At 33.2% G+C, this 16,109-nt stretch overlaps 1 protein-coding gene across 2 annotated transcripts; it reads right to left on the bottom strand.

Moving 5' to 3' along the window:
* Positions 1 to 5,958: 5,958 nt before the first annotated feature.
* Positions 5,959 to 16,076, bottom strand: LOC139484558 (probable bifunctional dTTP/UTP pyrophosphatase/methyltransferase protein). 2 transcript variants are annotated; one of them, XM_071268312.1, is made up of 6 exons: positions 15,894 to 16,071; positions 14,784 to 14,921; positions 11,194 to 11,297; positions 10,528 to 10,592; positions 7,989 to 8,121; positions 5,959 to 6,121 (listed from the first exon to the last, which is right to left on the bottom strand). In XM_071268312.1, the coding sequence occupies exons 1-6, from the start codon at positions 15,981 to 15,983 to the stop codon at positions 5,974 to 5,976; spliced, it is 678 nt and encodes a 225-aa protein (XP_071124413.1). In that variant the 5' UTR covers positions 15,984 to 16,071; the 3' UTR covers positions 5,959 to 5,973. The 2 variants fall into 2 exon arrangements, with proteins under 2 accessions (XP_071124413.1, XP_071124414.1); XM_071268313.1 differs by lacking the exon at positions 5,959 to 6,121 and adding an exon at positions 6,319 to 6,409 and having other exon boundaries at positions 15,894 to 16,076.
* Positions 16,077 to 16,109: the final 33 nt, after the last annotated feature.

Raw genomic sequence — 16,109 nt, 5'->3', positions numbered from 1 at the left:
TTGTCTACTGGTTTGGTGAAGAGTTTGTCTACTGGTTTAATGTAGAGATTGTCTACTGCCTTGGTGAAGAGTTTGTCTTCTGGTCTAATGAAGAGTTTGTCTACTGGTTTGGTGAAGAGTTTGTCTACTGATTTAATGAAGAGTTTGTCTACTGGTTTGGTGAAGAGTTTGTCTACTGATTTAATGAAGAGTTTGTCTACTGATTCAATGAAGAGTTTGTTTACTAGTTTGGTGTAGAGATTGTCTACTGATTCAACATAGAGTTTGTCTAGTTGTCTACTGATTTGGTGAAGAGTTTGTCTACTGGTTTGGTGAAGAGTTTGTCAACTGGTTTAATATAGAGTTTGTCTACTGGTTTGGGGAATAGTATGTCTACTGGTTTAATGCAGTGAAGAATTTGTTAACTGGTGTAGATCTGTTGAACTGGTTTCTTGAAGTGTTCGTCTTCTGGTTTGATGAAAAGTGTGTATACTGACTTAATATAGAATGTATCCGCTGGTTTGGTAGAGTAAAAGTCTTCTAGTTTTTTAGAGTTTGTTCACTGGTTTAGTAGAGTTTGTCTACTGGTTATGCATAGTTTGTCTAATGATATTGTCGATTTGGTTCGTAGGTTTAATTAAGAATTTGTCTACTTATTTGTCATAGCAATTTTTTCAAGGTTAGGATGAAAGTTTTCCTATAGTTTGTCTTTTTGAAAATGGTATGCTGGTTTCAGACAGAGATAGTTTTCTCATTTTGGACAGAGTAAGTCTACTATTTGGTACAGAAATTGTCTACTGTATAAAATAAGGAGATGATTATTTCAAACCCTACCCAACTTGATGGAGATTTGAAACAGCACAACACTACTTTTTTTATTGGAAAATGTTTTTCTCATCGGACTGTCACAAAGCACAAAAGATGTACAAGCAAACATCTAGTAGCACAAAGATTCACAAAAATAATGTCCAACAAAATCTAAAAATATATATTGGACTAAATTATCATTTAGAACACATCCAATGGATGTATGAAAAAAGCATGACCTTGTGAAGTACCAAAATATAAGTACATAATATTGACATTCTTTAGCCTAAAAGCAATACATATTTAGCTGTACTATTATTTATCAAAAACAAAATCAATGTAAATATTAAATCAAACAATATTCAAAGATTGCTACAGTATTTAATTCATATCATTTAAGGTTGCACTTTGTAAATACAGCTGTTTCTCACTTTGTATATCTTTATTTACCAAAGTCATAACAACTATAGGCATACAACATATAAACTACACAAAGTATACATAGATAGCAGAAGGTAATGTGTTAAACATATTACATCATGTTAGATCTTAATTTTTGTGCACGAAATATAAATTTACTCAAATTACATAATTCTCTAAGATTATTAGAACTCATTGTATATATTTATACATAGAAGGTTTTCTCCAATAATATGGTTTTATAAAATAAGATCTAAGACCTTGATAAGTAGGACATTTAAAAATAAAATGCATCTCATCTTCAATGTCATTTTTACAAAAACTACATAGTCTATTACTTCTTGGAATTGCAGAATAGCGACCACATTCTATAGCTAAATCCTGACTACTAAGTCTTATTTTGGTAATACATGTCTTATAAATAACTGGTATTGGTTTACATAAATAATTTTGTAAACAAAAATTATGAACCATATATCTATAACTTGTACATTTAACTAAATTATTCATTTGGCTGTCAAAATCTTGCTTCAGACAATCAAACAGGCGTTGTTTAATTGTCAAGTAAAAACTACTGGAGAGCTTACTATCTAAAAATAAACCTTGATTATACCAAATATCACCTAAAATATACTGAGCAACTCATTTTTAATAAAATACAACCAATTTGTCTTATTATTTGGACATTTTTGTAAATCATCATATAAAAAACAGTAACAGTTTTTCAAAATACAGTTTGTAGTGCATAACAGCTTAAACCAGTATTTAAAAATTCAACATTTTCTGGTGTGCAATAATGGCAATCTACCTAGCTCGTAGTACACCATAACATTACTAGTAGAGCTTTTTACTTTCATAATATTTTTACAATAGCCCAGATGTATCCTTTCTATAGCTGGTGCCTTGTGAGCACCCCAAATTTCACAACCATAACAAAGTACACTGTTTATATAAGTATCAAAAAGCGAAAGTAAAGTTACAAACTTTTACATTTCTCCTTAAGGCAAACACAGCTTTTGTACCCTGTTCTGAGAGTTTCTGCTGTAACACATTATATTTACCATTAAAATTTAACAATATACCAAGATAACTAAACTTATCTACAACTTCTATTTCCTGGTTATTATAATACCATTTCTCATTGTCATGTATTCTTCCACCCTTTCTAAAAACAACAATTTTCGTTTTTGCTATATTCACACTAAGTGACCATTTGGAGGTATAATCATACAAAGTATCAAGTAATGTTTGTAATCCAGATACAGTTTCTGAAAAAAGAACCATATTGTCAGCGTACATTAGTAAAAATAAGTTTAGTTCCTTCATCTAAAAGGAATAGAGTCACTATTTATAAAAGCCATTTCACAATCATTGACATACATAGAAAAAAATATCGGTGATAATACTTCACCTTGCATCAAACCTACTTCATTAGTAAAATAATCAGAGTTGAACCCATCAACACTTACACAAGAAGTGACATTAGAATACATTGCTTTGATAACCATTAAAAATTTACCTTGTATACCAATTTTTGATAAAATTGAGAATGGAAATGGGGAATGTGTCAAAGAGACAACAACCCGACCAAATAAAAAACAACAGCAGAGGGTCACCAACAGGTCTTCAATGTAGCGAGAAATTCCCGCACCCGGAGGCGTCCTTCAGCTGGCCCCTAAAAAAATATATACTAGTCCAGTGATAATGAACGCCATACTAATTTCCAAATTGTACACAAGAAACTAAAATTAAAATAATACAAGACTAACAAAGGCCAGAGGCTCCTGACTTGGGACAGGCGCAAAAATGCGGCGGGGTTAAACATGTTTGTGAGATCTCAACCCTCCCCCTATACCTCTAACCAATGTAGTAAAGTAAACGCATAACAATACGCACATTAAAATTCAGTTCAAGAGAAATCCGAGTCTGATGTCAGAAGATGTAACCAAAGAAAATAAACAAAATGACAATAATACATAAATAACAACAGACTACTAGCAGTTAACTGACATGCCAGCTCCAGACTTTAATTAAACTGACTGAAAGATTATGATTTCATCATATGAACATCAGGCACAATCCTTCCTGTTAGGGGTTTAGTATCATACCATCATAACATATATGAGAAGAACATAACCCGTGTCATGCCAACAACTGTTTTAGAATAAATGTGTTTAGTTCCGATGCAAAGACCTTATCAGTGACTCAATATTAACGCCAAAATATGCAATCTTTAATGACTTGACAACAGTATCGTAATTATATCCCTCCTTAATAAGTCTATTCAAAGGTTTTGTAAGTTTCTGAGGTGAATACTGACACCTTTGTGCTTTATAAAGTTTTTTTTGATAGTTTATACCATAACATATATCTTTGAACAGTGTCAAAAGCTTTCGTGTAGTCTACAAAACAACAATAAAAACGATTTTTGGCTGATAAGGATTTGAAAATTAATGATGTAAGAGCAAAAATAGCATCTACTGTACCCAGACCGGGACGAAAGCCGAACTGGGCATCAGTCACAATATCAAACGTTTCCGACCAGTCTATCAAACGTTGATAAAGAACGGACGTAAATAACTTTCCAAAATTACTGACTAAACTAATCCCTCTGTAGTTGTTCGGATCAAGCACACTACCCTTCTTGAATATAGGTATAAGTATGGCTTTAGCCCAATCTGTAGGGAAAATTCCGGACTGTAAAATTCCATTAAAAATGTACAGTAATACAGGCATAATCACATCTTTGTATTCAATAAAATATTCGTTAAGAATTCCATCAACTCCATGACTTTTATCACGTTTAAGGTTACGAATAGCTTTCAAAATGTCATTTTCTGTAATTTCTCTATCAAGTTCCACATAGACGCATTCACCATCAGTACTCTGAAATTGGCTGTCGTCCAGTACAGCATCTGTGTCTGATGAGCACAATGACTTAAAATGTTCATGGAACAACTTTAATGGTACAGCATGTTTAGAGGACGCTTTCCTTTTAAATTTCTTGTAGAATAATTTAGGGTTTGCAAGTCTCATTATGTCTAGTATGTTTCCTTCAGACCACAAACCACTATTCTTTTGGAAGAGATCTATTATATTCATAGTGTTCATTATCACTGAACTAGTATATATTTGTTAAGGGGCCAGCTGAAGGACGCCTCCGGGTGCGGGAATTTCTCGCTACATTGAAGACCTGTTGGTGACCTTCTGCTGTTGTTTTTTTCTATGGTCGGGTTGTTGTCTCTTTGGCACATTCCCCATTTCCATTCTCAATTTTTTATACATAATTTGATTTGTTGACATACAGGTTCTCAGATATGATCTCTATGTTTCATGTCATAGAACATAACTTGGGACTGTTACCAGTATAAAAACATACTTTTGCTGTAAAAATGAATTCTGAAGTAGGCACAAAGTTAAGGTAGGGGTAGTACATAATTTTAGTATATATATAATTATATATACCTGTATATGTTTTAAAAGTTAAAAACATGTAAATGTTGAGAATATGCCGTACAGCCCTATGTTTTTACCTTTGAATAAAATAGTAGTGTATATCAACTTTCCATTTTAGGATATAACTTTACACAAAACTTCACAGTAAAATGTCACAGTTTTAGCAGCAAAAAGAGTTCCTATGGGAAATAGTCCATTTGCCAATTACCGATTTGATTCTGTTATTACACACTTTTTATGCAAATTACTTCTCTTTGTCAATCGTAGACTGGTTCCATACCGGACAAAATTGGCTTTAGCCAATGCAAAGCATGATGAATTGAAAGTGATGTATCAGCGGTTTAACTAATTTTTCAAGAAAAATAATTTCTGAAGTCAATAGTATTTAGTTCAACAACAAATTAATGTTATTAAAAGATTTAAAAACCTTATAAAGTACTCAAATTACGCACAGATAGATTTCCTCTTTCTGCTAGCTCTCCATTGTAAATAAAAATTAATGTCCCTGATAAGGGAGACAACTTTTTTAGGGATCTCTAATTACAGGGTCAATTTCGGGAATTGGCAAAAAGCCTATTGAATTGTCTATATTGACAGAAATGCAACCTTATATTTGGTGGGTTAAGATTGACCATGAGTTCAAATGTCCAACGAAGAACAACATTTCTATAGTTTGTATGCACACTTTGGCTCAAGCATGAATTCAAATATCCACAAAAAAAATACAATCATCCTCAATCCACAAAAATTGGAACCCACAAAAAATAAACAAATCTACATTATCTGAATTTACAATTATCTTAAATATCCTTCAAATGAATAGTTGGGATTTTAAATCCTGGGTAGTCTTCTAATTTGGTACAAAAACTGCTTATTGTACACCGATTTGGTACACAGTAAGTCTGCTGATTTGACACACAATGAGTCTATTGATTTGGTACACAATGTACACAGTTAGTTATATGCCAAAGGATATATATTCCTTTCGGTTAAAAATAATTATACAAGAACAAAATGCCTACTGGATTTATAACTTGTCATGGTGTAAACTATATAACTAACACAAGTCAATTCTTCAAGCATGACGAAAAAGGTGTGGAAAATTGATTATTTAAATAAATTAAGTCCAAGGACCATAACTTTGCACAAAATTGTCAGGCCGGACTGACTGACGGACAGACAGACGGAGAGAAAACCTAAAGTCCCCTTCAACTTTGTTGGTAGGGGAACCAAAATAGGAAGCTGCTCTACTTTATATCATGTCTGCTTTTGGCAGTTTGTAAAATGAGACTACTGTTTAAAATAGCAGCTTTATTCCGATGCCTGATGACAAAATATTCTTGAAACATTACAACAGAATTTGTGTAAAGGGAATCCCATCACATTAAAATAGTCTCCTTTAATTCCTTCAATCAACGATCCACCAATAGCTTGTATACCATAGCCTCCTGCTTTGTCCCTGTAAAATATAATTATACTGTAAAATATATAATCCCATCACATTAGAGTTATCTCCCCTCCAATAGCTTGTATACCATAGCCCCCTGCTTTGTCCCTGTAAAATATAATTATACTGTAAAATATATAATCCAATCTCATACCAGTTATCTCCCTTCCAACAGCTTCCATACCATAGCCCCCTGCTTTGTCCCTGTAAAATATAATTATACTGTTAAATATGTAATCCCATCAAATTAGAGTTATCTCCCCTCCAACAGCTTGTATACCATAGCCTCCTGCCTTGTCCCTGTAAAATATAATTATACTGTAAAATATATAATCCCATCACATTCGAGTTATCTGCCCTCCAACAGCTTGTATACCATAGCCCCCTGCTTTGTCCCTGTAAAATATAATTATGCTGTAAAATATATAATCCCATCACATTAGAGTTATCTCCCCTCCAACAGCGTGTATACCATAGCCTCCTGTCTTGTCCATGTAAAATATAATTATGGGTGCAGTCAACAGTTTTTTTCTATGACGTCACATTTTGAGGGACCATGCATAAGTGACCCTTAGTGGTGGACTGATTAATAAAGATACTTGTATAAAACTAGATATCACTGGAATCAGAATGTTCTCTAGTTTATAATGAAATAAAAATAATGTGTACTTTTAATATATCAAAAATATTCCATCCAATGAACATGGGGGAAAAAAGGTCTAATTTGAACATAAAAAACTTGAAACCAGGTCATGTGCACACCCATGAAGACATGATCCATGCACATTTTACAAAACTTTATGAAATTTGTAGGTTTTTACCTGGCCTTTCAAAAAAATCTTGTTTCAGGGTACGGTTTCCTGCACCGAAAAGAGCTACAGTGGCTACAAATAAGTTTTCAATTTTCACTGCCAAAAAAACAGGATGTTTACAGTGTTGTCTCCCCTCAAAACATGTAAAGTTAATATCATTTTTAAAATTATTTCAATCATTCAACCTGTTTTAATTCAAAGCTAATTAATTAATTTTTACAATCAAATACAAAAAACATGATACTTTTTCACCAATTGAGTAAATAAACAGGGGTTTCCCTCCATGGTTATTTTTAGTTGGGGAATAACCCCTAGTTTTTTATATGAAACTGTTTATAGCACCCTATACTGTAAAATATAAAATCCCATCACATTAGAGTTATCTGCCCTCCAACAGCTTGTATACCATAGCCCCCTGCTTTGTCCCTGTAAAATATAATTATGCTGTAAAATATATAATCCCATCACATTAGAGTTATCTACTCTCCAATAGCTTGCATACCATAGCCTCCTGCTTTGTCCCTGTAAAATGTAATTATGCTGTAAAATATATAATCCCATCACATTAGAGTTATCTGCCCTCCAACAGCTTGTATACCGTAGCCTCCTGCCTTGTCCCTGTAAAATATAATTATACTGTTAAATATTGATCCAATCTCATACCAGTTATCTCCCTTCCAACAGCTTCTATACCATAGCCCCCTGCTTTGTCCCTGTAAAATATAATTATACTGTAAAATGTATAATCCCATCACATTAGAGTTGTCTCCCATCCAGCAGCTTGTATACCTTAACCTTTCTACAATATTTCATTAATAAACATCCAAAATATTTCATTAATAAATATCCAAAATATTTCATTTCCATGATATCTGCTTTTAGTCATTCATAACATTAGGTCAATAAAAATTGGTCCAGTGGTGGTAAAAAAGTTGAATACTTAAGCAAATCGAAAATATTGAGCAAAGTTAAAATAAGGATATGATATGAATCAGATTGAAAAATCAAACTTCCTATTTTCCTAAAAAATCCCTAGCTGTGTATATAATATTTAATAACAAACTTACAATGTTTCCCCTGTATCCACATAAGATTTAATGATTTCTGGTGTAAGTTTTGTCATCATAACATCTGTAGATTCTTGAAATTCTGTGATATAAAATCTTTCATCTTCTGCACACAATTTATCTCCTTTGAATACTAAAATAAACAACTTCTGTTATTCTAAATTATCTTCTCCTTTTGATAATTTATGGTTTTCTTGCTACTTATTTTAAAAGATCTATGCTATCTCCACTAATATAACAGTTTAAAATTTGGAATTAATCAAAACATTGTCTTTTTTTTTTTAAAATGGGATTATATACACATGGAAAAAAGTATTGCAACACCAAATTGAAATTCAAATTAAAAAAACACTCTTTATTTTTTTGTGTTATAATTTGTTGAAATAGAACTAATTAAACATTATTTAAATATCACCTGAGTTTAATCAATAAATATCTGACTCGATAAGTTCTTATCTGCACATGCAGCTCTGTACTTATAAACAATAAAACAGATGTTTTAAATAATTATGTTTATAAAATTATGTGATTGACACCTTTTAATTGGTCACCTACAACTCATAACTGCAGCAAGATGGCAGATAATCCGCATGAGAGAAGCAATTCTGTCGCTGTGACAATTGCACGTATTGTTGGTCATCACCATTCCACTATAAGTCGTTCTGAGAATAAAAATTAGGACAAAAACAATGTTAAAAACCGTCCGAGATCAAGAAGGCCCCCTATAACATCTGCTGGGAAGAAATCAAGCATAATGAAGGTTAGTCAGAAGGAAACCCATAGCAAACAATACAATCCTAAAAAGAGAGTGATGACCATACAGGAGCCTTTAAACAACAACTGTTTGAGATCAGCTCATCGTTACTGGTTATTGTGCGATAAGACCATTTCGGGGACCTTTGCCTACGAACAGACACACAGTTGCCCGTATCCAATATAGTGCAGAGCTCGCCAAAGTTGGAAATTAGCATATTGGAGGAAGGTCCATTGTTCCAATGGAATTGGGTTTATTTTCCTTGGTCAGATAGTAGCCCAAATTTGAACCATATCAAGCATATATGGGACACTATTGGGTGAAAGTGCACGAAAGGACACCCCAGTTCAAACACGTCATGGAATAAACAATACCCTTCGTCACGAATGGTTGCTGCTACCTTACCAACAAATAAGTCGACTTACGGCAGGAATCAGAAGACATTAAGATGCGGTTATCCGTTTGAATGTAAGCTGTGCACAAAGTACTAATTCTTTGGCGTATAACGATCAACCATGATGTGAACAATCATCTAAAGATTAATTTTGAAATGTCTGACATTGTAAAGTTCGACTAAAGGTAAAAGTTGTAAAACGCAATTCTTTGTACAAAAAACACTTCTGTTTGTTATAAAAATTTTGGTTAGATAAAACATTTTTTGTTCAATTTAATACCAATGTTATCATTAACTAAGTTTCAATATTATTTTACAAATATTTTATCATATTCCATCCAAAATAAGAGGCTGATTTTTCACGTTTTAAAAAATCAAGGTGTTGCAATACTTTTTTCCATGTGTATATATACACACAAAAAAATAAACTCCAGCATAAAAAAGATGTTTCTCTTTTTAGCCCAAATTTAAAAGTTGACACCTGGAATCCATCTGATATATCAATATACAATGAAATACTTGGTCAAAAAGATGTCTTTCAAAATTCATAGTAAATTTTACGCACATAAAACAAGTCAACTTTGACATTGAGTATCATTTTTGAATAGCATAACTAATAGGACTGCTTTTGTTGAAATTATAGCACAAACAGATTTTCTTTAGTTTCTTCCTCCCTATGAAAAACGCCTGCACCACGTCAGGATATGATAGTTGCTTTCCACTTGTTCCGTTGATTGATAGCGTTTGATTTTGTACCAAGTCAGGATATGATAGTTGCTTTCCACTTGTTCTGTTGATTGATAGCGTTTGATTTTGTACCAAGTCAGGATATGATAGTTGCTTTCCACTGTGTTCCGTTGATTGATAGCGTTTGATTTTGTACCACGTCAGGATATGATAGTTGCTTTCCACTTGTTCTGTTGATTGATAGCTTTTGATTCTGTACCAAGTCAGGATATGATAGTTGCTTTCCACTTGTTCTGTTGATTGATAGCGTTTGATTTTGTACCAAGTCAGGATATGATAGTTGCTTTCCACTTGTTCTGTTGATTGATAGCGTTTGATTTTGTCAGTTTTTCTGGACTGTCCCTTTTTGAATTGCCTTGGAGTTCAACATTTTTGTTATACTTATTTCTTTATCACAATTTTTTTTTAAGATTTCAAATAGCACAAGGGACCTACCTTCTTTTTACAGGTATAAATACTGTGCATAAAAGTTTTGTAATTGGTTGAGTCAGTCTAGGCTTATTATATGACATGAAGTGTTAACTACATGTATCATACAGAATCCTATTAAAAGTTATCTTGTCAACTTACAGTATTAATGGTATTGCTCCATGAGCTAGCTGTAAAAAAAGGAAACTAAACTTAGTAATGTCTTATGATATTACCTGTTGAGTTAATAGGTGTTATTAATACTACAGCTGTCCATACTGTGTGAATACTACCACTGAACCTGTAATATCAAAAAAGTGATAATATCAGAGGGGGATTGTACTTAACACATTATCTCTATTGTGTACTTTCTCTTTATCATGGATTTCAAGTTTTTAAGTATGGATGGCAACATATGAATGTAAATATTATTGAAACAGAGCACTTTTAATTGACTATGACTGCAATGACAAATGAGCCTTTTTTTCAAAATTACAAATTTGATCTGCCAAAGTTGATAAATATTTTTGTAACAGGCTTACGTGGTCAAATGAGACTTTCTAATGAACTAATGGAAAATTATGAGTGCAATTTTCTGAATGAAATTGGATGATAACTTTACAAGACAAATGTAATCAATGGTTTATGAACTATAGAGGGGTCTTGCTAATACCATTAGCCTTGGACTTATGGAAATCTGTCTGAATGCATCATCAATTCTGAACAGTTGAATCCAAGGATGTTTCATTATTTATTATAAAAAAGTGATAAAACGTTATAGCAATTATATTGTTTTTCATCTTACAGTATTATAAAGATAAGAAGATGCGGTATGATTGCCAATGAAACAACTTTCCACCAAAGACCAAATGACTTAGAAGTTAATATCTATAAAGACCTACTGCTTTAACATTTCACAAGCATGAGTTTTGTCCCTTGGTTTTTCAAATATGACATTATTGTGGGTAACTACTGTATCAGCTCCTATAACCAGGTCAATAGGTGCCTGTAAAACAAAACAAAAACATTCAAGGTAACTATAATATCTGCTCCTATAACGAGGTCAGTAGGTGTTTGTATGACAAACATTATCGCACCTGTTCTCAAGACCATGTAATCAGATGTCTGTTAAACTTGATATGGTGTATAGGCATGATGTGACAGGAATGGTGGATACAGAATGCTGTTATGAATTTTCATGCTTTTTTTGTGATATGTTCCTGTAGTATGGGACATTTATTCAACCAGTTTGTGACAGTCTGCACTAAAAATTTCCAACTTCTAGTCCAAAGACCAATACTCCCACATTTTTCATATGTGTCAAAACAAAATTTTGCAAAAACTTACCAGTTGAATTAATATTTTTCTAGTCTGTGGAGTCATGTGATAGTGTGCATTTTGTTTATTTTACCTGTTCGTGTGAATATGGTACATTTAATCTACCTGTTTATTTTAACCTTTTCTTACCTTCTTGAGTGTATCTGGTACATTTAATTTACGAACTAAGTGTTTGGGTGATATGGTGAACTAAGTGTATTGGTGATATGGTAAACTTAGTGTTTGGGTGATATGGTGAACTAAGTGTTTGGGTAATATGGTGAACTAAGTGTTTGGGTGATATGGTGAACTAAGTGTTTAGATTATATGGTGAACCAAGTGTTTGGGTGATATGGTGAACTAAGTGTTTGGGTGATATGGTAAACTAAGTGTTTGGGTGATATGGTGAACTAAGTGTTTGGGTGATATGGTAAACTAAGTGTTTGGGTGATATGTTTAACTAAGTGTTTGGGTGATATGGTAGTGATCTAAGTGTTTGGGTGATATGGTGAACTAAGTGTTTGGGTGATATGGTGAACTAAGTGTTTGGTGAAATGGTGAACTAAGTGTTTGGGTGATATGGTAAACTAAGTGTTTGGGTGATATGGTAGTGATCTAAGTGTTTGGGTGATATGGTGAACTAAAGTGTTTGGGTGATATGGTGAACTAAGTGTTTGGGTGATATGGTGAACTAAGTGTTCAGATGATATGGTGAACTAAGTGTTTGGGTGATATGGTGAACTAAGTGTTTGGGTGATATGGTGAACTAAGTGTTCAGATGATATGGTGAACTAAGTGTTTGGGTGATATGGTGAACTAAGTGTTTGGGTGATATGGTGAACTAAGTGTTTGTGTGATATGGTAAACTAAGTGTTTGGGTGATATGGTAGTGAACTAAGGGTTTGGGTGATATGGTAAACTAAATGTTTGGTGATATGGTAAACTAAGTGTTTGGGTGATATGGTGAACTAAGTGTTTGGTGATATGGTGAACTAAGTGTTTAGATTATATGGTGAACCAAGTGTTTGGGTGATATGGTGAACTAAGTGTTTGGGTGATATGGTAAACTAAGTGTTTGGGTGATATGTTTAACTAAGTGTTTGGGTGATATGGTAGTGATCTAAGTGTTTGGGTGATATGGTGAACTAAGTGTTTGGGTGATATGGTGAACTAAGTGTTTGGTGATATGGTGAACTAAGTGTTTGGATGATATGGTAAACTAAGTGTTTGGGTGATATGGTAGTGATCTAAGTGTTTGGGTGATATGGTAAACTAAAGTGTTTGGGTGATATGGTGAAGTAAGTGTTTGGGTGATATGATGAACTAAGTGTTTAGATGATATGGTGAACTAAGTGTTTGGGTGATATGGTGAACTAAGTGTTTGGGTGATATGGTGAACTAAGTGTTTGTGTGATATGGTAAACTAAGTGTTTGGGTGATATGGTAGTGAACTAAGTGTTTGGGTGATAAGGTGAACTAAGTGTTTGGTGATATGGTGAACTAAGTGTTTGGGTGATATGGTGAACTAAGTGTTTAGATGATATGGTGAACTAAGTGTTTGGGTGATATGGTGAACTAAGTGTTTGGGTGATATGGTAAACGATATGGTAGTTATCTAAGTGTTTGGGTGATATGGTGAACTAAGTGTTTGGGTGATATGGTAAACTAAGTGTTTGGGTGATATGGTAAACTAAGTGTTTGGGTGATGTGGTGAACTAAGTGTTTGGGTGATATGGTGAACTAAGTGTTTAGATTATATGGTGAACCAAGTGTTTGGGTGATATGGTGAACTAAGTGTTTTGGTGATATGGTAAACTAAGTGTTTGGGTGATATGTTTAACTAAGTGTTTGGGTGATATGGTAGTGATCTAAGTGTTTGGGTGATATGGTGAACTAAGTGTTTGGGTGATATGGTGAACTAAGTGTTTGGGTGATATGGTAAACTAAGTGTTTGGGTGATATGGTAGTGATCTAAGTGTTTGGGTGATATGGTAAACTAAAGTGTTTGGGTGATATGGTGAAGTAAGTGTTTGGGTGATATGGTGAACTAAGTGTTTAGATGATATGGTGAACTAAGTGTTTGGGTGATATGGTGAACTAAGTGTTCGGGTGATATGGTGAACTAAGTGTTTGTGTGATATGGTAAACTAAGTGTTTGGGTGATATGATGAACTAAGTGTTTAGATGATATGGTGAACTAAGTGTTTGGGTGATATGGTGAACTAAGTGTTTGGGTGATATGGTGAACTAAGTTTTGGGTGATATGGTAAACGATATGGTAGTTATCTAAGTGTTTGGGTGATATGGTGAACTAAGTGTTTCGGTGATATGGTAAACTAAGTGTTTGGGTGATATGGTAAACTAAGTGTTTGGGTGATGTGGTGAACTAAGTGTTTAGGTGATATGGTGAACTAAGTGTTTGAGTGATATGGTGAACTAAGTGTTTGGGTGATATGGTGAACTAAGTGTTTGTGTGATATGGTAAACTAAGTGTTTGGGTGATATGTTAGTGAACTAAGTGTTTGGGTGATATGGTAAACTTAGTGTTTATGTGATATGGTAAACTAAGTGTTTGGGTGATATGGTGAACTAAGTGTTTGGGTGATATGGTTAACTTAAGTGTTTGGGTGATATGGTAAACTTAGTTTACCTGTTTGTGTGAATTGGTACATTTGATTTACTTGTGATTTGTTACATTCATTTACCTGTTGGTGTGAGTATGGTACATTTAATCTACCTGTTTATTTTTACCGTTTTGGTAAATTCACTTTACCTGCTTCACAGTTTGAGTTATATGGTACATTTATTTACCTGTTTCAATTATATGGTATATTAAATGAATCTGTTTGAGTAATACGTTACATATTTTTACCGTTTTGGTAAATTCACTTTACCTGCTTCACAGTTTGAGTTATATGGTACATTTATTTACCTGTTTCAATTATATGGTATATTAAATGAATCTGTTTGAGTAATACGTTACATATTTTTACCTGTTTGAGTGGTATGGTACATTTAATTGACTCTGCTGTTTGTATATTATGGTACTTTTATTCAACCGGTTTATGTGATAAGGTTCATGTAACGCACATTAATTTTACCTGCTTATGTGATAAGTTATGTGTACAATAACTTTACCTGTTTAAGTGATAAGGTGCATGTACATTAACTTTACCTGTTTATCTGCAAGAATTGATGCCACTTCGATAGTCTTCTGTTTAGCTGTTTCTTTAACATAATCAACAGGACTTTTGAAGCTAGATTTGTCCAAATTTTCTTCAAAGTTTGATTTCAAAATTTCAAACTTTAATCCCTGCAATGAAAATCAGAAACTCTGACTATATAGTGCATTGAATTTTGGCAAATAAAACAAAAAATCTTGTTTAAATTCAGATAACTCAGCAGGTTGACGAAAGTTTTTTTTTTAAAAGCTTTTTAAAAACCAAAAACACTCTTCAACTTGTTAAACCAAAACCTATCAATCTCATAAAATAATTGTTAAGGGTTTGATTTAAACAGTGGATCAGTGGCTTAAAATTAAAAACACCCCAAAGGTTTTAACTTGTCAAACCAGAACCTACCAACCTCATAGAATATTTGTTGAGGGTTTTGGGACTAAAATAGAAGGCAACATATAATCTTTAACAAAATATGGGTGTTTAACTTAAAAAAAATTGACATTAGCTGTAAAGGTCCAATGTCTGAAAGCTATGAATAAATTTATTTATTATTGTAGCATTTCCATGTAACAGTAGCCAGTGCCATAATTATAATTAGAACCACCTAGAAGACACTATATTGTTAGTCCAAATAATTATGACGTCTTGGAAGGCTATTTTAAATTTTTGATTTGACGCCTTCCTGTCGATGTAAGGCGTCAAAGAAAAAAATATAATAGCTTTTAAAGATGTCATAATTATTTGGACTAACTATAATGTGCGCACAAAAAGTGTGGAGAGCTTTAAATCCGCTCTCAGGAAACATCAGTGGATTGACGGCGCCTTCATCTTCATCAGAAATAATGGAGACAATATTCAATTATATGAGTCTGGTGAAGAGGAACCGTGAAGGATCCTGTACCGGAAAACATCATTAAGTATCATTAAGTAAGTATTGTATAAGAGAAAGAATTGGTTACTTTGAGTATCAATTATGGCAATACAGATACAGAAGTGTGAACTCATATATTCCCACTTTTAATTATTTGAACCAGAGATATATGTTTCTGTTTGAACTAAGTGTCATCTGTATTTATTAGGATATTATTAACAACGCTAAGTCTTACAATGTTTTCAAGTATTTGTTTACGTCTTGGTGAACTACTAGCTAAAATAATTCTTTTACAATTCAGATTATGAATAATAGGTTGCAGCATTTTGTGATCTGTAATATCAACTTCCAAGCAAGGATTTGTATAGTAAGAAGGATTGGAATCTCGTTCCAAGTAACATGTGTTTCCTGTTTACAAGTCAACCACATGTCAGTCACGTGACAAAAACTT

The sequence above is a fragment of the Mytilus edulis genome, chromosome 8, assembly GCF_963676685.1.
Source record: "Mytilus edulis chromosome 8, xbMytEdul2.2, whole genome shotgun sequence".
NCBI classification, from domain to species: domain Eukaryota; kingdom Metazoa; phylum Mollusca; class Bivalvia; order Mytilida; family Mytilidae; genus Mytilus; species Mytilus edulis.
The sequence above is the reverse complement of the archived record's forward strand: the minus strand, read 5'-3'. Positions and strand labels throughout refer to the sequence as shown.